General features: G+C 39.7%; 1 protein-coding gene across 9 annotated transcripts in view; it reads left to right on the top strand.

The window, feature by feature from the left end:
• Positions 1-20578, top strand: part of dicer1 (dicer 1, ribonuclease type III) — a 78260-nt gene extending 57682 nt beyond the window's left edge. For all 9 annotated transcript variants that reach the window (XM_054795589.1, XM_054795596.1, XM_054795587.1 and 6 more), the window contains 8 exons: positions 104-749; positions 3269-3421; positions 4548-5171; positions 6299-6554; positions 7479-7747; positions 9503-9665; positions 9740-9815; positions 11585-20578. In XM_054795589.1, the coding sequence (XP_054651564.1) occupies positions 104-749; positions 3269-3421; positions 4548-5171; positions 6299-6554; positions 7479-7747; positions 9503-9665; positions 9740-9815; positions 11585-11750 (2353 nt within the window). In that variant the 3' untranslated portion in view covers positions 11751-20578. The remainder of the gene's footprint in view (positions 1-103; positions 750-3268; positions 3422-4547; positions 5172-6298; positions 6555-7478; positions 7748-9502; positions 9666-9739; positions 9816-11584) is intronic.
• The last annotated feature ends 2559 nt before the right edge of the window (positions 20579-23137 follow it).

The following is a 23137-nucleotide window of genomic DNA, read 5'->3' on the forward strand; positions in this document are numbered from 1 at the left end:
CCCCAACCTCTACCAATTTTGACTGTCGTTGGAGATCTGTGTCCAGCTACGACACTGCCAGCCCCAGTGTATTCAAGTTTAATGTGGTGTTTGTGTGTGGCAGGTATCCAAACTTGGATTTTGGATGGAAGAAATCCATAGACTGCAGAATATTCATATCCTCTGCCAATGCCGCCGGTGAGGGTAACGAGGCCAGAGTCATGTGTTGCAACGAGGACTTTGTGAATGGCACGACTCCAGCCCTTGACAGCGGCGAAGGCGAGCACCTTCACCGCCATTACGATTGCCAATACTCCCAGTGCAGCTCTTGTGGACTGCAGAGCCCTGAAACTATACGACCCTCTACCTCAGTTCCTGCGCAGTCTTCTCTCAGCTCGAAGAATCCCAACACGTGTCCCCCGTGGCATGGCCACGAAGGTACACAAGCGAGGAACCCGGACCACACACGCAATGCTACCTCAGCCCCCAGTCGGGCAGAAAAGTGTCCCGACGCTCACAAAGCACCTACACGCAATGTTGCTGCTGCGCCGCATCCCAGTCACGTGGCCCGAGACTCCCCAAAAAGCCTGGGACCAAACCCAGGCCTCATCCTGCAGGCCTTGACCCTTTCCAATGCCAGTGATGGTTTCAACCTCGAGCGACTGGAAATGCTTGGCGACTCCTTCCTCAAGCACGCCATCACCACGTATCTGTTTTGCACCTACCCTGATGCCCATGAAGGCAGGCTCAGCTACATGCGCAGCAAGAAGGTGAGACCGAAGGTTTCATGTCTTTCTCTAACCAAGTCCTCATTGACGTAGCACGCATCAGCGCGCCTGCCAAACCTTCAGCACGCTGCGCTGCTCTCGGCCACGCATTTTGTTGCATTTCCACCCTTTCAGTTTAATCACCGTTTTCAAATGAATGAACCACGATTAATCCCCATTTGCAACTTGCGTGTGAACGATGCCCATTGTTACTGTATTTGATGAAAAGAAAGATCAAATACAGGACGGGATGAGATATATTTAACAAATATTGCTGGTGGATAATTCTGCGACACGTTATCATCCATAATCGATATTATCTGCAACATTTTTTTAGGCCATTTTTTCATTGTCATGAGAGGTGTAATTCACATTTTGACCCACTAGATGGTACACAAGTATAGTGTAACTTTGACACATATGTACTGTACATATGGTGTTTAAAATGTATGCCATGTAACCGTATTGAATGGGCGACACGGACTGTGAGCGCACACCATTTTGCACTGTTGTGTTTATATTTCCATTGCCGACCAAACGGCTCAGGAAGCGGCTAGTTCCGTTAAGTGAGTGAAAAGAATATCCACTTGTTGTTTTTCTGTGTATTCCTGTTTATTTCAACCCACGCATAATAAATGTGACGTTCAGAGTGTCCGTGAATGCACCTCGCGGTCATCTAGTGACAATGAGGAAATGTGGTTCAGAGGCTGAGCCGACTAGAGACGTGTCTGTGAGTTGGAGATACGCAGATGGTGTTGGAATTGCACTGCTGTTGATGTGTCCAGGTAGGAATAAAGTAAAAAAAAAAAAAAGCGACAAACCTCGTGTGACTCAGAGGGAGCTACACTGTGCCGTCCGTCTGATGTCATAACGGAGAGGCGTGGCTAACCATGATGCGCATACATGAATTACGCCAAAAAATGTAACGCAATTCATTAAATAAGTCGGCACCATTAACGCGTTGCATATAATAAAGGGAACACTAAAATGGATGAATGAAATATTCTTATTAAATACTTTGGTCTTTTCATAGTTCATTGTGCTGACATCAAATTCACACAAAAATGATCAATGGAAATCAAATGTATGAACCCATGCAGGTCTGGATGTGGAGTCCCACTCACGTTGGCTCCACAGCATGTGAAAGTGATTGTCAGTCTGTGTTGCTTCCTAAGTGGACACTTTGAATAATGACGCAGCATTTTTGAGTGTCAACTGAGTGTTCCCTTGATTTTTTTGAGCTGCATATGTATTCCAAGAAAAAAGTGCATCTCAGCTTTGTCATATACAGTAGGTGAAAAACAGCTATTATTAATGTCAACTTCACACTTTTGCTCTTTTTTTTCTCCTCATTTTTTTTAGTATGAGAGTCAAAATTATGAGATGTCATAATCATGAGATTGAGAGTCAAAATTATGAGGTAATCAGTCAAAATTACAACATAAAGTCATAATTATGAGAAAGTCAACATTATGAGAAAGTTGAAATTATGAGAAGTCAAAATTAAGAGATAAAATGTCTAAATTAAGAGATGAAAGTCATAATTGAGATATTCAAAATTATGAGAGTCATAATTGCAATAAAAAGTCAAAATTATGAGATAAAAAGTTGAAATTAAAAAGTGAAAAATTAAGAGATAAAAAGTACAAATTGTGAGATGAAAGTCATAATTATGAGATAATCAGTCAAAATTATGACATAAAAAAAGTCATAATTTTGAGATAAAGTCAAATTATGAGGAAAAAGTTAAAACGAGATAAAAAGTCAACATGAGCTGTAAGTCATAATTATGAGGCAAAAAGTCATGATTACGAGATAAAGAGTTGAAAATATGACAAAGTCTGCACGTGTGCCCCCTTCATCACGTGGCACTCGGCATTGCGCTGTTTCTGTCTCATAATTGTGACTTTTTATCTCATATTTTGACTATCTCTAACATCTGACATTCCTAACTCATAAATAACTCTATGGGCTGCACGGTGGCTGAGTGGTATGGAAAGTCTGGGTTGGTATCTGCGTTGGGCATTTCTGTGTGGAGTTTGCATGTTCTCCCCGTGCGTGCGTGTGTGGGTTTTCTCCGGGTACTCCGGTTTCCTCCCACATTCCAAAAACATGCATGTTAGCTTCATTGGAGACTCTAAATGGTCCATAGGTATGAATGTGAGTGTTTGTCTATATGTGCCCTGCCATTGGCTGGACACCAGTCCAGGGTGTACCCCGCCTCTAACCCAAAGTCAGCTGGGATAGGCTCCAGCATATCCGCAACCCTAGTGAGTCAGCATAGAAAGCAGCATAGAAAAAGGGTTATGATTTCATATTATACTTTATTTCTTTTTTACATTTTGCCGTTTGCAGCTCGCAACTGTTTTTCTTTTTGGCTTGCGTGGGACTAAAATGAAAGAAAAGATTTTTTTAAATGTGGGGAAAGTAAGTACCTGGAAAACATCCTGAAGGCTGGCAGGTGTGCAGTGGCAGCATAAACGCGGCGGTCTGATAAAGCACGCTGACTTGTCCTCATTTAGGTGAGCAACTGCAACCTGTATCGCCTGGGCAAGAAGAAAGGACTCCCCAGCAGGATGGTGGTGTCCATCTTTGACCCCCCTGTCAACTGGCTACCTCCTGGCTACGCCGTCAACCAGGACAAGTGCAGTACTGACAAACCGGAGTCAGACGAGGTGAGTGGATCGGGTGCCGCTTTATCAGATCAATTGGGGAGGGACAAAAAAACTAACATAAAATGGAGAAAAATGTCAACCGTCATGGAAAACAATATTTATTCTATAAAAATACCAACATTTAATTGAAATAAAAAATATACTTACATTTAATGGTTGTAGTATGTTAATATTTTTATATTAATATTTGAGTCTCACAATTTTTACCATTCATCTTTGTGGAGCAGTCCGCTCTTAGACAGAGAACACATTCATTGGAAGCAGGCGGTGCTCAGCATGTACTTTATTCTCAACAAAGTATACTGTATGTATTGCAGGGGTGTCCGAAAGTGCAGCTTTTTTTTTTTTTTTTTATTGGCCCGTGGCACATTCTAAAAGTATTATTTAACAAGAAAAGTAAAAACAAATCCGCTGTATTTTGAAGATCGGACAGTGTCGGCTTCCGCCACGAGATCCGGTGGCCGTATCACCTTCATCACTGTGGGCCACTCTCCGACGGAGTAGGCGCCTCAAGGCTGGTTGCCACTCGACTCCCGCCACCCGCAACAAGAAGAAAAGGCAACACCGCCATGCAGACGTTAGTTTCACGTGGGATATTGGGCTCCGTGGCTACGGCGGTAGTTCCCCCTCGCTGTGCCCCACACCCCCAACAGCCCCGCCCCCACCTCCGGCCATCTAGACATTTCAGGTATATGAGAGTACTGGTCTCACCTTGGCCACACTCCGCCACCGCTCTAACCGCTGGTCAGTAAATTACTATCGCGGTGGGTGTTGCTTGAAAGACTATCAGTCATCCAAATGTTCTTTCAAAATATTCTTTACCAGAGCAAATCGCTTTTTTCACTGCAAATGTTTAGATGACCTTGATTTATTTAAATTTTTTTGTCACGTTTTCTGTGCGAGGATCCGGCAGAAAAATGATTCACTGTGAAAATCCCTGACAGGGATGACAAATGATAGGAAACAATCAGTAAATAAATCAATGAAGAAGAAATCAAAGATAAATAGTTTATTCTTGTAAAATTGGGACTAACTGTCTAACTAACCGGGGACCGAAAATGGCCCCGGGTCCACACTTTGGACACCTCTGTGTTTATACCCTTTGCTGTATGTTTCTTTCACGCAGGCCAAGGAGGAGCTTCTGTCCAACGGGCGTTCTGCTGACGACTACGACGAGGAGAGCGAGGAGGCGGATGACGAAGGAGAGCTGATGTTGAAGGAAGAGCCAAAGGATGAGGTCAACATGGAGGATGACCTGGAGTATTACAAGGAGCACATCAAATTCATTGACAACATGCTGCTGGGATCTGGCGCGTTCGGGAAGAAGATCTCACTGACCGCCTTCCCTTCGCCGCTCACCGCTGCCTCGGGCCCGTCGCCCTCCGCGGGGGCGGCATACGACTGGAAGGCCCCCAAGAAGAACCCGTATCAGGCAGCCCAGCAGCACCCGGAGCCGCTCCCCGCCGTATCAGCAGCGGAGGACTTTGACTACAGCTCATGGGACGCCATGTGCTACTTGGACCCCAGCAAGGCGGGCGAAGAGGATGACTTTGTGGTGGGCTTTTGGAATCCGTCAGAGGAGAACTGCGGCACGGAGCTGGGAAAGCAGTCCATTTCCTACGACCTTCACACAGAGCAGTGCATCGCAGACAAGAGCATCGCTGACTGCGTGGAGGCTCTGCTGGGCTGCTATCTGACCAGCTGTGGGGAGAGAGCTGCCCAGATGTTTCTCTGCTCACTGGGCCTCAAGGTGAGCATCTCCTGCTTCCCCGTACTGTCGTCATGTCACGTGTGCCACATTTAACCTGTAAGAAGCCTCAGCCTTTCCATTCTCTTTTTTCACATTTCCGCTGCTGCTTTTTAAAAATGTATTTCTCCAACTATTTCAACCTTTTTCTTTAAATGTTCTTGAAATGATGTCTTTGTGTTTTTTTCCCCTCATAACGCCTTCAGGAAAATAACCTAAACTTTGGACAATTTTTTTTTTTGAGAATATGTCTTTTGATTTCTTAATATTTTGATTTTGTTCTCATAACATTTCAGCCTTTCCTTTTCCAACTATTTCAACTTTTTTTCTTGGAAATGTTCTTTTCAGATTTATGACTTTGTTGCCATATTTTCACCTTATTCCCATGATATTACAACTTTTTCCCAAAATAATAAATTGATTTCGTTTTGTTTGTTTCTCATAATCTCATAACAATAGTCTCTTTCAATGCTTCAACTTGATGCAACTAAAATGGCGTTGTTTTTTCCTCGTATCACAAATGTATTCTCCTAAAACGTGGACTTCTTGATATTTTGACTTTATTCTTGTCATTTCTGCAGCTGCTGTTTTTTCCAAATATCTCAACTTTTTTGCAAGTTTTCTTCCCAGAATTACGCCTTTATTCTGAGAATATTATACATTTTCCCCCTAATATTCAAAAAATGACAACTTTACTTTGTGTTTGTTTCTCATAATGTAACAACTTGAGAAAAACTGACCTCATTTCTTCAACATCTCAACTCTATGCTACTAAAGTGACATTGTTACAGGCATCAGTAACGTTGTGACCATAGCCACCACAGGAAGTATGCTGTCCAGAAAAAAACAATGTCTTGTTTATGTCTTTTAAGTCTTATTTTCTCTTATTATGTCTACTATATTGGGTAATAGGAGTGTAAAGGTGACTATAGGGGTGTTATTTCATGTCTAGAGGGCTTTACTAATACTAAGGAGTGTATTAAGAAGGTGGTAAAGAGGTTTTCTATGCTCAAACTAATAAAGTACTCAATTTATTAATAAGGAATCCAACCTACTTCACGGAAAATTCACTTGTGACTTGGCGGTCCTTGAAGGGTGTCTATATTGAATGTTTTATATGGTGTGCGCAGGTGTTACCGCTGGAGAGAGGGACCTCAACGGCAGAGAGCCAGCTCAGCCCAGCATGCACAGTGGGTGACCTGTGCTACGGCTGGTTGAAAATCCCACCGCGCTGCATGCTGGAACATCCAGACGCAGAGAGAACACTCAACCACCTGATCTCCGGCTTCGAGAACTTTGAAAGGAAGATCAACTACACTTTTCAGAACAAGGCTTACCTCCTCCAAGCCTTCACCCATGCTTCCTACCATTACAACACCGTCACAGGTGAGACTGCTGCATTAGCCTTGAAAAAAAGAAAGAGAGACACAATCATCATGGGCATGAGTGTCTTATTCTTTTCGGAACCTTAACGGTTTATTGCAAGGGAGTCCGAAGTGCGACCCGCTGTTATTTTCGTATTGGACCGCGGCACATCCTGCAAATATAATTTACAAGTATTTGAGCCTTCTAGATATGAAATAGCACCCATATAGTCCCCTTTACACTCCTATTACCCAATATAGTAGACATAAGAGAAAATAAGACACAGAAAGCCTGTTTACCACCTTCTAAATATGCTTTTTAACTTGATTAGAGCCCTCTACACATGAAGTAACACCCCTATAGTCCCCTTAACACTCCTATTTCCCAATATAGTAAACATAAGAGAAAATAAGACATAGAAAGCCTGTTTACCACCTTCTAAATATGCTTTTTAACTTGATTAGAGCCCTACTAGACATGAAATAGCACCCATATAGTCCCCTTTACACTCCTATTACCCAATATAGTAGACATAAGAGAAAATAAGACACAGAAAGCCTGTTTACCACCTTCTAAATATGCTTTTTAACTTGATTAGAGCCCTCTACACATGAAGTAACACCCCTATAGTCCCCTTAACACTCCTATTACCCAATATAGTAAACATAAGAGAAAATAAGACATAGAAAGCCTGTTTACCACCTTCTAAATATGCTTTTTAACTTGATTAGAGCCCTCTACACATGAAGTAACACCCCTATAGTCCCCTTAACACTCCTATTACCCAATATATTAGACATAATAAGAGAAAATAAAACACAGAAAGCCTGTTTACCACCTTTAAAATACACTTTTTAACATGATTAGAACCCTCTAGACATGAAACATGCATGTATGTTTAGTATACAGTATATGATTATGCATCTGTGTGTATGGCTCCTTTAGATTGTTACCAACGGTTGGAGTTCCTTGGAGATGCAATTCTTGACTACCTCATTACAAAGCACCTTTATGAAGACCCACGGCAGCACTCCCCCGGCGTACTGACTGATCTGCGGTCGGCACTCGTCAACAACACCATCTTTGCCTCCCTGGCTGTCAAGTACGACTACCACAAGTACTTCAAAGCCATCTCGCCTGAACTTTTCCACGTCATTGACGACTTTGTGCAATTTCAACTTGAAAAGAATGAGATGCAAGGCATGGACTCTGAGGTAAGTGGACTTTCTGAGAGTACACCTTGATGCTCACCACATGGAGTATGAGTAATTGCATGAAGCGTATCAGTGGAGAAGTAGCTCACGTTTCATTCTACATAACTTTGTTTCACCCTTATTCATTTCATCATAACGTCATCGCCTAATCCACGGGTGTGCGGCCCGGGGACCATTCTTATTGCCACGTGGCACATTCTAAAAACATCATTTAACAAGGAAAAAAAACAGCAGTAATTTGCAAGAATAAAATGGAAATATTAAGAGAAAAATGTTGTAATATAATGACAAAAAGTTTAAATATTGTAATATTGAAAGCTGTGATTTTTTCACAAAGTCATAATTACAAGAAAAAATTTACAGGAAGACAGTTGAAATATTTGGAAAAATAAAGTCAAATTATTAAGAGAAAAAAATTTGCATTCGAACAAGAAAAGTCATAATTTTACAAAGGTAACATGAGGTAAAATAACATTTTATTAGGAAAGTTGCTATATTAAAGAAAAAAAAGCCTTTTTCTTTGAAAGTTGTTAATATTATGTCAAACAAAACAATTAATAAACTTGTAATTTTTGGAAAATTGGGAAAAAGTAATGTTACGAGAATAAAGTCAACATATGGGAATACAAGTCATAATTACTAGAAGAAGATTTGCCAAAAAAGTTGCCGTTTTATCAGAATACACTTGTAATATTATGAGGAAAAATATTGTCATTTTAATAGCATGAACTTGAAATCTTAAAGGTTTTTTGTTTTTTTTAAGTTGTAATATGACAAACAAGACATTTTTTTTAACATTAGGTTGTGGAAAATGTTATATTATTGGAAAATGTCAAAATATTATGAGCAGAATTTTGTGAAGTCTGTTGAATAAAGTTAGGGAATAAAGTTGTGTTATGAGGAGAAATAATATAATTTTATTTGCATTAAGCTCTGATATTAAAATATATATATATATATTTTTTTTTTAAAGCTCTGATTTTTGGAAAATTTGGTTGGGGGGGAAAACGTTCTAATGTTACAAAAAATGTGTCAGAAGAACAGCATTTACAAGATGAAAATTGAACTACCTGGAAAATGTAAAAAAAAAAAAAAAACAGCCATAATTTTACAAGAATAAAGTCACATTATTAAGAGAAAAAAGTGGTAATTTTACGAGAGTAACGTTGTAAAAAAACTAATCTAATGAGAATAAAGTTGTCGTGTTATGAGGATTATCATTATTACTATTACTTTTTTTACACGTAATATTCTGACAAACAAAACACAAAATAAAGTTTGAATTTTTGGAAAATTAAGTTGGGGAAAAATATATAATTTTATGCAAATAAAGTTAGAATATTATGGGAATAAAGTCGTAGGCTGAGATGTTCACTTTGTGGCCCCTGAGCTACACAATAGCAACATGGACATACCTGGGAGGCTGAATGGGCTCTATGAACATAAGCTGGAGAGTCCAACAAGTGAGTTACCGCTAAGCAAGTTCACCAAGCTCCCGATCTCATGATACATCACTGAAACCTTGCGTAGAGCGCCCTCTTGTGGCCGTCGACGGTAATGTTCATGTCAGTCAGTATGAATAATATACATATACAGGTACAGTATATACATCAAGTATATATACATATATTGGATGTACACGTCGTACCTGACGAAATGCCAGGACCATCCAAACGATGAACAAGCGTGTGAATTGTAGTGGCGTGTTTTGGTTCATGTGTATTTGTTTTTGGTTGTGTTCGTTTTTGCTCTCAGCTGCGACGCTCGGAGGAAGACGAGGAGAAGGAGGAGGACATCGAAGTCCCAAAGGCGATGGGAGATATCTTTGAGTCGCTAGCTGGAGCTATTTACATGGACAGCAGGATGTCGTTGGAGATGGTGTGGCAAGTGTATTATCCCATGATGAGGCCGCTCATAGGTGAGCAAATGTCATTCATCGTTGTGGAGCCAGTCACTGATAGACCGCATTTCTCCGACTCCGCATTTCCGCAGAGAAATTCTCTGCAAACGTGCCTCGTTCTCCTGTGAGGGAGCTGCTGGAAATGGAACCAGAAACCGCCAAATTCAGGTAAGGGAATCGTATCAATCGGTTTTGAGTCGTATCGTATCCTGTGTGTCTAGATTCGAATGGAATGGTCCATCACAAAGCGATTTCCATCCCTACATGTCATTCGTGTCGTGGCTCATTTTAAAATAACCATTTAGTCCAAACATGCTTTGTGAAATGCGTGAAAAATATTCTTATTGCTATCAACTTTAAAGCTCCCCCCACCCCCATTTTTGCTGTTTTTTCCCAAATATTTGGGAAAAAATCAGGAAAAAAGTTAGTTTGTACCTTTTTCCATTCTTTAGTAATCAGCAGTAGAACATAGGTACATTTCAGGAAAATATCATCCATCCATCCATTTTCTATGCCGCTTACCCACCAACTGACTTTGGGCTGGTGGCCAGCCAATGGCAGGGCACATATAGACAAACACTCACATTCATACCTATGGACTATTTAGAGTCACCAATGAAGCTAACATGCATGTTTTTGGAATGTGGGAGGAAACCGGAGTACCCAGAAACCCCCCCCCCACACACACGGGGAGAACATGCAAACTCCACACAGAAATGCCCAATGCAGATTCGAACCAGATCTTCCCGATCTCCTGACTGTGTGGCCAACGTGCTAACCACTAGGCCACCGTGCGGCCCAGGAAAATATCAGTTCCTAACTTAAAAAAAAGATACATTTCAAGTATAACTTTGACTTTGGCCCAAATTTAGCCATACATATTTAGCCAAAATATCTAAACAACTACGCCACAACATAAACAACACAAATAATTGTTGTTTTACATAATAATAACCATTTATTTACCCCATCAACTATTTACAATGTTCACATTTGGAACTGAAGTGTGTGTGCACGTGTTCAAAGCGTAACCTCCTCCATGCTACACTCCTCCATGCTCTTCCACTTTCTGCTTGCCGTGAAGCGCTCTTTTACAGGGAGAAAGATGCATGCCGAGCTCTTATGAAACGCACTTCTGCCACCTTGTGAGCATTTTTACGGCTTCAAACCACACCAAACATGATGTCTTCCACTATGCGCTCGCCTCGTCACCGCTTTTTGCCAAAAAAACGTCAAAGACGTATAAATATGTCTGGGGGATCGGGTGATGGGGTTGAAAAAACCTTAGAGATACATCTTTGGTGGCGAATGAGTTCATATTTCAACTTAATGCGACTAAAATGACATTTTTCCTCATAATATTACGACTTTATTTTATATTTTTTCTGTTAACAACCAAGGAGGTTTTACTGTATTGACCTACATTGGATTGCTTTTAGCATCTTTAATGTACAAAATGTATCAAAGTTTCCCCCTTCCTTTCTTTTTTGTATGTATGCTGAGGGTGGGCCAATAAAATGTTACTACTTTTCAATCATACATTTTTGAATTGAGAACTTATTCAAAAACGGTGTTTACAGAGTTGTAACAGAAACATCAAATGAACATTTGATAGCAAAGGTTTCCCACTTTGGCTCTTATTTTCTACACTAGACTTTTTATTGAGAATCGTCTAATAAATTGTATTTATTTTGGAATTCCCAGCCAGCCATTTGCATTTGTTCATATTTCATTGAAAAGTGTTTGCATATACTGTGTGTGTGTGTGTGTGTGTGTGTGTGTTTGTGTGTGTGTTTTGCATTTTTATTGTATGAAAAGTGAAAAGCCAGCTAGGCAGCCCTTGTAGAGTCAGTGCACCATAGCCTAGCATAGCATAGCATGTGAGTGTAAGTGCCTAGTAGTGAAATGTGTCTCATGTGTGGTGTCCTTGCGTGCAGCCCCGCCGAGAGAACATACGACGGGAAAGTCCGGGTGACGGTAGAGGTTGTCGGGAAGGGCAAGTTCAAAGGAGTCGGCCGCAGCTACCGGATCGCCAAGTCCGCCGCGGCCCGACGAGCTCTGCGCAGCCTCAAAGCCAATCAACCTCAGGTCCAAAACAACTGAGCTCCTCTCAGCGTCAAGCACCTGCACCATTGACACAGTATTTACGTCCCAACACGCCGCAATGCTCGGCCGTCAGAGGCGGACGAGGGACCGCTGTGTGTGTGTGCGTGTGTGTGTGTGTGTGTGTGTGTGTGTGTGTGTGGTGATGCAGCACCACAAACAACACATTTCACGTTTCATCTTTTTCTTTGTTTTTGCACAAACACAATCTCTAGCTCCATTTTTGCTTGGTGTCGTCACCGGCGTGTTTAATGCCGAGCAAAAGCGTTTCATTTCTTAACATCTCCCATAGGCCAGAGACTCGGCACAAGGCGCCGTAGCACCGTGTACATCAGGGGTGTCCCACGTGTTTTGTTTTGGTGTTTTACTGGCCCGCGCCACATTCTTTCAACGATCATTTAACAGGAAAACTATGGTAAAAATGGAAAAATCAGCGGTAATTTTACAAGAATAAATTCAAAATATTAAGAGAGGAAAAATTTGTAATCTAACAAGAAAAATTCCTCATTTTACGAGCACGTCCTCATATTGTCAGCAAAAGTAATAAAGTTGAAGTTTTTATTTTATTTTTTTCAAGTCATATTATGAGAAACAAAACAACAAATAAAGTGGGCATTTTGGAAAATTTGAAAAAGTTCAATATTACAAAATAAAGTCCAAATATGGGAATCAAGTCCTAATTACAAGAACAAAGCTGGAATAGTTGGGGAAAAAAACAGCAGAAATGGGGAAAAAAAGCTGTAATCTCACAAGAATAAATTCAAAATATTGAGAGGAAAAATTTGTAATCTAATGAGAAAAAGTCCTCGTTTTACGAGAATAATAAAAATAATGTCCCTTTTAGTAGTGTAAAGTTGAAATGTTCAAGGTTTTGTTTTTTTTTCAATATTAAAATATTCAATTTTTTTCAAGACACAATATTATGAGAAAAAAAACAAACAAAGTGGGCATTTTTGGAAAATTAGGTTGCAGAAAAAGTCATATCACAAGAATAACGTCCAAATATGGGAATGAAGTCATAATGACATGAAGAAAGCTGAAATAGTTGGGGGGGGGGGATGAAAAAAAACAGCTGTAATTTTTACAGGAAAAAACTTTTTTCTAACTAGAAAGTTAAAAAAAGAATAAACTCATAATACGAGGAAAAGTAATGACCTTTTAATAGCATATGGTTGAAATATTAAAGAAACATGTTGTTTTTTAAAGTCATGAGAAAAACAAAACACTTTCAGTTTTTTTAATATCAGGTTGGGAGGAAAGTCATATTATGAGAAGAAAAATTACAAGGAAAAATAACAGCTGTCATTTTATGAGAATAAAGTCCAAAATATTATGGGAATAAAGTCATCATTACAAAGAACAAAGTTGAAATAGTTGGAAAATTTAAAAAAAACAGCAGCAAATATACAAAAACCAGCTGTCATTTTACAAGAATCAAGTCAAAGTATGAAGAGAAAATAGCTGCATGTTAGAAAGCCGTCATTTTACTACAATGAAGTCAAAATATGAAGAGAAAAAAGTCATTTTCTAACTAGAAAAAAGTTGCAAGTTTACAAGAATAAACTCCTAATATTATGTGTGTTTGTGTGTGTGTGTACATATATTATTATTATTAATATTAATATTGAGAGAGCTGAACAAAAAATAAAGTTGTGAATATACGACATGTGGAATGTTAGGAGGCAAAATCATGTCATTTTAGTAGCATCTAAATGAAATATTCAACAAAGAGACAAATGCAATGAGTTTGAGTCTTATGGCAATAATATGGCCAGAAGAAAATGTACAAAGATTTGAGAAGAAAGCTGAAAAAAACCACCAGCAAAAATGGGGAAAAAGAGCAAAGCTGATATTAATGAATCATTAATAAATCAATCATGAATTAAGCTGACATGCACTTTTATCTTGAAGTATACACAGTACTCCCGAGCATATGTAGGAAATCTGAAAGTGTTAAAGTTGCGTCCTTTCATGAGGGACAAAGTTAGGACACCCCCGGTGTACATCATTGAGTAAAAGTACACAGGAAGGTTTCAGGCTCAACTCCTCACCCTGAGCACCAACACACACACACACACACACACACACACACACACTACTGTGTTGCTGTTGGAAATGTGTTTCTAATCATTCTTGCACTTGTAGACTATCACGGTCTGTCGTTATGAGTTGTGTGGTCGGGTTGACAACCAAAATCCTACAGACTGCAAAGTCTGTAAGAATCTAAATCTAAATATATATTACATTATATATGAAAATATCACTTGATATGGTTGGCCTCAAACGCCAGGGCTCACCCTCACGTCCTGCAAAACGGATGGGATTTGAAGCAAGCACCTGAGGCTGCATGTTCCCGCGTGTGTGTGTGTGTGTGCGTGTGCGTGTGCGTGTGCGTGTGTAAACCTTGTCAACTGGATTGCTCTCTTATTCTCCTGTAGACGTATGTCAAAGTGAGGTGTAGATGTCGTTGCGTCGCCGTGGTGATTAGCTTTCAGTACTGAGATCGGATCCCTTTCTAAATGTCTTTCCACTGAGGCCAAAGTCCACTCCAGCACGGATATTTTGAGAAATTCTTTTCTGCTGCATCCGAAAAGCAACCGCAGCTTGACTGTTGACCAGTTTGCCCGTGCATTAGGCATACAATGACGTGTCATACTGCAAGTTAACTCACAGACGTCTGAGCATTTTAATCCATTTCCAAGTGCACGTGCTCCTGAGGATGCACAGACACTTCCTCTTACGGGCCTTACGTCTTATTCCCATGCGACGATGAAATGGACGAACAGTTGAAAAGAGGCCGCTTCATTAGGAAGCCCCCCCACGCCCACCCCAGGCAGGCAGGACCCTTCCAAATTTCCACGCCATTATTTCCACTAATGATACACACCAGGGGTGTCCTCACTTTTTGGCCACCAGCGAGGGACACAAAGTGGAACATGAAAGGATGCGACTTTAACACCTTGATGTTTTCAACACAACTTCTGTATATTTCAAGTAAAAAGTGCATCCCAGCTTTGTCGTATACGGTAGGTGACAAAAAATATTCTCAACATCAACTTCACTCTTTGCTCCTTTTTTTTTTTTTTTTTTTTTACCCATTTATGCAGTTTTTTGTTGTTGTTTTTTTTTTTTTAACAAATACTTAAATAATCGTCATAAATGTAGTATGATGACTTTATTCCCAAACTATTTCCCAAACTTTCCCCCCAACCTAATTTTCCAAAAACTTATCATTATTACATTAAAACATTTATTTTTTCGTTACTATTTCCACTCTTCCACGCCACTAAAATGACATTATTTTTTCTCGCAATATTCTGAGTTTATTCTGGTAAAAATGCAACTTTTTTCCTCTTTATTCTTGTAAAATTACAACTGTTTTTTTCCCAGCTATTATGACGTTATTCCCATAATATTCTGACTTCATTCTTGTAATATTAAAACTTTTTCCGCAAACTAATTTTCCAAAAATTATTAATTTTTAGTTCTGTTTGGTTCTCAATATATTACGATTTGTTTCTTATATATTCATTTTTCATATTTCAACTTGATGCTACTAAAATTACATTCATTATTCTCACTTTGTTCTGGTAAAATTTTAGCTTTTTTCCCAATTTTCTCTTCATAATTCCAACTTTATTCCCATACCATTTTGACTTTATTCTTTTTCCGCTAACTAACAACTTTAGTTTTGGTTTGGTTCTCATATGATGACTTTTAAAAACCCGTCTGTTTTCTTGGCTATTTCCACACTGTGCTGCTAAAATGACATTAATTTTCCTCATAATATTGAGAGTTTATTCTCTTTAAAATTGTGACTTTTTCTACTCATCACAGTATGGCTTTTTTCTTTTCATAGTTTGACTTTATTCTCGTAAGATTACAGCTGTTTTTTTCCAACTATTTCAACTTTTTTCTTGCCAAATTTCTTTTCCTAATTATGACTTTATTCTTGTAATATTAGAACTTTTTCGCCAACCTTTTTCCCCCAAAAATTGCTATTTTATTTTTTGGTTTGTTTGGTTCTCAAAATATTCATAATATATATTTTTAAAAATGCAAAAAAAACTTTTTTCCAGTTAGAATCCTATGTTTTTCTCTTTATACTTTGACTTGATTGTAGTAAAATGACGGCTCCCATAATATTGTAACTTTTTCAGCAACCTAATTTTCCAAAAATGATAATTGTTTTGTTTCTCATATTATAACTTAAAAAAAAAAATACTTTTTTAACACTATTTCCACTCTATGCTACTAAAATATTGTTTTTCCTTATAATATTACAAGTTTATTCTGGTAATATTGCAACTTTTTTTCTTGTTGGAATACAACTATGACTTTATTCTCATGAAGTTACAGCTGTTTTGTCCATACATAGTTATGACTTTATTGCCATAATATTTTGGCTTTATTCTCATAATATTATACATTTTTCCGCAACCTAATTTTCCAAAAATTACAAATTTATTTTGTTATATATATATTTGAACTTTATGCTACTGAAATGAGATTATTTTTGCTCGTAATATTTCGACCTTATTCTCGTTAGATAGATTCCAACGTTTTTCTTGTAATATTTTAAATTTATTCTTGTCAAATTACTGCTGACTTTTCCATTTTTGCTGTTTTTTGTTAGTTTTATTGGTAAATGATGTTTTTTAGATTGTGCCACGGGCCAATAAGAAAAGCCGCCAGGGGCCACACTTTGGACACCCCTGTTATCACCAGAGACACAAATTCCAAAGGATTCCGAAGGAAGAACGATCAAAAAGCGGCAGGAAAATGATTCCAAGACCAGAAGGACACAGGAACCTCATGTCACATGGTTGTCGAGTTTTGGAATGTAACCAATAAATATTTTTGGGGGAAATGTGTCCTGGAAAGTTGCAAGAACTTGGGGAGTTTGGACGGCCGTTGTGCGTGACATCCCCAGCAGCGGCCCACATGGCAGCCTGTCCCACTCTCTACAAATACTAACAAAACAAAACCCAAACAGGATATGTCCTGGGAAAACAGGCGTTCCGTCACCCCTGGTGTGCATTCTCCTTCAAATAATGAATAGTTTTACTCGTCCGCAACACAAACACTGAAGTCTTTGGCCACAGGTTTCCAAAAGCTGCCTTTTTTAAGGACAAAAACTAAGGCCAAGACGTGTCGAAGAGTATGCCTTTTTCACATATCCGTATTGGTGTGGACGTGGCGTCACTGAGACTTTTTGTGATGCAAACATTCTAGCCTGTCACTCAATCAGCACCTTTCCATGCACGCAATAGTCTCACCCTCACACATGCACTATCCGAAATCATGCGGGGGTTTGCGGTTATTAAAAAGGCAGCTGGGACCACTGAGGTGTTTCCCGCAGGACTGCCATCTATTTGTGGTGGGGGGTGCAAACATTAAAAATAGTGATGGAAATTATGATGTCATACCTCGTAGCGTGTGCCCAAATACGGTGCACCCTGCTGAGCCACGCCAGGTGGCTCCTCCCCTTCTATACTCTGCTTCTCCTGATAGTAGTGATGTCATGATATTTCAACAGGTACACTTGGTCAAATCCTCATTTTTTCCTTCTTACCACCAGGTGGCCACAATCGGTATCAGTTTGAAAAAAATGTAAAAACAACCCAAATAGTCATGGAAAAAATGATTAGAGCACCCTTGTTTCTTCAGTTCGTGTTCATTTGAATGCCTGATGCAACTAAAAGTACCTTTGTTAGGACAACAAAAGTAGCTCACAAGAGTTCCATTTTTTTGGCAATGCAATGCTATAGCTATTCATGATATTGCTATTCATGTGAGAACATAAGTGATGTTGGTTATTATCATGAAAAGCATGGAAGTTGCTCGATCTCAGCTCTTATTATGAGCTGCATTTGTTGTCGTGATGTTTGTCCAAACAAATGTAGCTTTGGTTGCATCAGGCGTTCAAATGGACCAATCAACTGAAGAAACAAGGCTGCTCTCATTCTCTTTTCCGTGACTGTACATTTTGAACTACAAATGAACTTTCTTCTGTCGCCTCTTTTTCATGCCGAGGTGTCCAAAGTGCGGCCCACGGCACATTCTAAAAATATAATCTCATGATAGATATCCTTGAATGTCCTGATGAAGTCATGACAGACATCCTTGAATATTCTGATGGATTCATGACAGATATCCTTGAATATACTGATGGAGTCATGACAGATATCCTTGAATAGTCTGAGTCATTGCAGACATCATTGAATATTTTGATGGATTATTGACAGATATCCTTGAATATTCTGATGGATTAATGACAGACATCCTTGAATATTCTCATGAGTCATGACAGACATCATTGAATATTTTAATGGATTAATGACAGATATCCTTGAATATTCTGATGGATTAATGACAGACATCCTTGAATATTCTCATGAGTCATGACAGACATCATTGAATATTTTGATGGATTAATGACAGATATCCTTGAATATTCTGATGGATTAATGACAGACATCTTTGATTATTCTGAGTCTTGACAGACATTCTTGAATATTCTGATGGATGGAGTCATGACATCCTTGAATAGTCTGACAGGGTAATGACATATCCTTGAATATTGATGGAGTCATGACAGACATCCTTGAATATTCTGATGGAGTCTTGACAGACATCATTGAATACTCTGATGGATTAATGACAGATATCCTTGAATATACTGATGGATTAATGACAGATATTCTTGAATATTCTGATGGAATCATGACAGACATCTTTGAATATTATGAGTCATTACAGACATCCTTGAATATTCTGAGTCATGACAGACATCCTTGAGTATTGTGATGGAGTCATGACAGACATCCTTGAGTATTGTGATGGAGTACGTGGGTGAATAGCAGCATGTGTAGAAGTGGAAGAGGTTGGTAGAGTTGTTGTGCGTCCACGTAGAAAGAGGGTTTTGTGACGACGACAACATGGAAGACAAAAGGCAAGCGAGTAAGAAGCATTAGTTTTGCTGGGAGGTGATGAAGATGGACAGCGGAGTGTTGCAACATGGCTGCTGCGTGCACGGAAAGGAGATGATGCGTCTTTCTCATGTTGTCATTTCACCTCATTACCTCAGTTCATTGCATGCGTTTATCAGCTTTTTTTTTTTTTTTTTTTGGTTTGGTGCTATTTGTTTTGTACGCTTGATCTTTTTTTGCACTGTAACGGTAATACCTCCTCTTTTCCTTCTTGTTGTTTTTGGTTATGTTTCACGGAGTTTATGCGTTTCAATGCGGACGCCCTTTCCAGTATGTCAGCCGCCATTGTGGAGGACAGCTGCGTTGTTCTCGTCTTCCATTCCACACTTGAGCTGAAGCTAGGAAGCTGAGCGGGTAAAAACAATAATAGAAGAGCATTTGAGGGCTTTACGTCCGTGTGGAAGTAATGGGATGACACTCATGGTTGGGAATGTGACTCCAAGGGACAGCCTGGAAATACAGTAGATCACATTCCCAAACCATCAAAATATCGATTCTTCACACACGCCTCGTGCCTCCCCCTCTAAAAGCCTCCTGCTAGCTCGACTGCTCCGATTTTGGATCAACATTTGCAATAAAGGTGAGTGCTGTCAAGATAATGCAAATATAAAATGTATGGTGAATGAAACATCGTGGAAGATGAGCCATCAACACGTGGAATCGGAGTCACAGCCTTTGGCGCTACAGCACATTGTAAAAATATTCTCTAAATATTTAGATGAAAACGTTGAAATTTAACAGGAAAAAGTTGTCATTTTACGAGAATATGATGAGGGAAAGATGTCATTTTAGGAGCACAAAGGTTGTAAGCCGTAATATTATGAGAAAGAAAACAACAAATAAAGCCATTTGGAAAATGAGGTTGGTGAAAGTTAGAAGCTTATGAGAATAAAGTCAAAATTTTAAGAGAAAAAAGTTGTAATTTTACCAACGTTGTGACGTTATGAGGAATAATAACGTCATTTCAGTAGCATAACGTTGATCCATAAAGGTTGTTTTTAAAAGTTGTAATATTTTGAGCAACAAACAAAACACTGAACAAAGTCGTAATTTTTGGAAAATTAGGTTACGAGAAGCCAAAACATCATGGGACTGATAAGTATTAATCAGGGGAAGAAAATTTACAAGAAGAAAGTAAGCAATCGAGGAAAATACTGAATCGTGATTAATCGCGTTTTGTCCATAGTTAACTCATAATTAATTCCATTTAATTGCAGATAGAAATAAGTTTTTATCCAAAATCCAATCAGATGGGAAGCCAAAAAATGTGGCTGGGGACCTCCCGATTAGAAAGCGTACAATGTTGACATGTCTATGTCGTTATGCTTCACTGATCCATGTTTTTCCCCCTCAAGCACTGAGATTTCCCACTTTGCTGGGCGGTCCTTGAACGTACCATAGTTGTGCCTCCCATTCCATGTCTTGATGGCTCATCTTCCATGATGATTGATGATGGTGAGTAGCTATACGTTGAATAAGCGTGTGAGGCATATTTAGCGATTCAGCCTGGATGGTGTGGCCAATGAACACTCACGTTTTGGAGGTTTGCAGGGGGGAGGAGCGATGGGCGTGTCAATTTGCTGGTGGTCCCGGAACTTAACCCGTCAGAAAAGTGGTGATCTGCTGTACTTTCTTAAAGGGACATGACACATTGGACACCGTGGACCGGTCTTTTGGGTGGGGGCAGGAGGTCGCAATGCTTGCTGGTTGGTAGGGGATCAAATACCTATTTCACAAAATCAAATACAAATGAATTTATAACCTTTATTTAATGTTGAATGTTATTTTTGTTCCACATTCTGTCGTTTTCTGTCCCAATAAATCTTCCATGAAAAAGATGGACTGTTCATGTCTTTCTCAGGGGATGAAATAGTTATTTTCAGGTGGACTTTAGTGGCGTATTTTAGGAGCTCTTTTTAAAATCAACTCCTCCTCACGTTCCATATTTGGCATGGGCTCCACTTCACAGCTTTACAGGAAGTGGAATTCAATTCCGAGAAACTCCGAATGACAGACAGAACTCTATTCTGCTATGGACAAAATCTCACCAATCAGGTTTGACAATGAAAATCTTTAGTCAAAGACAGCCCTTGTAATACTATGACAAAGAAAACAAAATAAAATGGTCATATTGGGAAATTAGGTTGGGGGAGAAAGTGATTATGGGAATAAAGTCATTGTATGAAATTTAAATTGAAGTTACGTTAAATTAAAGTTAAATTTAAAAAAACAGCTGAAATGGGAAAAAAAACAGCCCCAATTTTACGAGAATGAACTCGTAATATGAGAAAAAATAAGGTATTTTTAGTAGCATAGAGTTGAAATAAGATTTTTTTTTTATAGGCGAAACAAAATAAAGTTGTCGTTTTTGGAACATTTGGTTGGGGAAAAAAGTCATTATGGGAATAGTCCAAATCTTATGGGAATAAAATATGAAAAGAAAATTGACAAGAAGGTGATACAGTTGGAAATTTTAAAAAAGAGAAAACAGCAGAAGTGGGGGAAAAAACAGCTCTGTAATTTTACAAGAATAAAGTCAAAATATAGAAAAAGTGCTGACTTCTTATAGATTTGCGTGTTTGTGACACTTCAATGTTTCAGATCATCCAACAAATGTAAATATTAGTCAATGACAACACAACTCAACACTTGATGCACTTTTTCCATGAAACTTTTTCTAATTAAAGGAGAAACAAAATCCAAAGCTACACGGCCCTCTGGCCAACATCTTTAAGGACACAGGAGATGGGAAGAGCAAGTCACCAAAGTTTATTAACGTAGAAACTTGGGTACAGGTAAAAACCCTGTACCGTGCCCGACGAAAAAGTCCTGGATGAGCACTGCCAGAGCCCTACAAAATGACCTTCAGCAGGCCACTGGTGTGAATGTTTCTGACCAAACAATCAGAAACAGGCTCCATGAGGGTGGCCTGAGGGCCCGACGTCCTGTAGTGGGCCCTGTGCTCACTGCCCAGCACCGTAGAGCTGGATTGGCATTTGCCATAGACCACCAGAATTGGCAACTACACCACTGGTGCCCTGTGCTCTTCCCTGATGAGAGCAAGTTCAACCTGAGCACATGCGACAGACGTGAAAGGGTCTGGAGATGCCGTGGAGAACGTTATGCTGCCTGAACATCATTCAGCATAAAATCCTTGGACCCATTGTCAGAACCTACGCTGGTGCAGTGGGACCTGGGTTCCTCCTGGTCCACGACAATGCCCGACCTCATGTGGCTAGTGTATGCAGGTAGTTCCTGGAGGATGAAGGAATTGATACCATTGACTGGCCCCCACGTTCACCTGACCTAAACCCAATAGAACACCTCTGGGACATTATGTTTAGGTCCATCCGGCACCTCCAGGTTGCTCCTCAGACTGTCCAGGAGCTCATGGATGCCCTGGTCCAGATCTGGGAGGAGATCCCCCAGGACACCATCCGTAGTGTCATTAGGAGCATGCCCCCACGTTGTCAGGCATGCGTACAAGCACGTGGGGGCCACACAAACTACTGAGAATCATTTTGAGTTGCTACAATGACATTTTAGCAAAATGGACCAGTGTGCTGCATCATTTTTTCACTTTCATTTTTGGGGTGTCTTTGATTTCCCCCCTCTATAGGGTGATCATTTTCATTTCTATCAAATGATGTGGCATCATTTTGTTACTAATACATCACCCACTTATTATCAGGAAACATATTCAACATCATTTTTCCCCCAGTTTAGATCTGATGTGTTTTCCAAGTGTTCCTCACATTTTTTTGAGCAGTGTATTTCTATGCTCTTGTTAAATTGATTTATTTTACTGCACCGTAACTTGCTTCAGACTCAACTCAAAACTCCCTCACCTTTTTTCTCTGCCGCGCAGCAAAACTCACGGCATACACGAGCCTATCGGTCCCCCTCTCTTGCTCATCCAACCAGCAGTCAGAATGCAGTCTAGATGTGTTCACGGACTTGGGGTTTATTTAATATTTCACATTTTTTTCGAAAATGGACATTTCCCTTACTTGGGTGTTGAAAAAAATCACTGTGAAGGGAGCCGCATCAAGGAGGCTGAAGAGACGCATGCGACTCTGGAGCCGCGGGTTGCCGACCCCTCGATTAGGGGTACCTAAGCCTGGAGACGCCACTCCTTCTCGCCTTCCTCTTTCTCCTCTTCCTGTTTCCACGCTGGCTGAAGCCAGATGGCCTCCTGAAAGGGGAAAATTGTGTATTGACGCTAGCATGCCGAGCTAGTCCTGCTACAGGGCGCTGATTGTTAAAACATGGTTTTTTTTTTTTGGGAATATTCTCGCGATCAACCGGCAAAGACCCAAAGATGGACTAGTAGGTCGCGATCGACGGGTTGGCAACCCCTGCACTGTTCAATATATACCATTCAGCGAGACCAGG

The sequence above is a fragment of the Dunckerocampus dactyliophorus genome, chromosome 13 (genome assembly GCF_027744805.1).
Source record: "Dunckerocampus dactyliophorus isolate RoL2022-P2 chromosome 13, RoL_Ddac_1.1, whole genome shotgun sequence".
NCBI lineage: Eukaryota > Metazoa > Chordata > Actinopteri > Syngnathiformes > Syngnathidae > Dunckerocampus > Dunckerocampus dactyliophorus.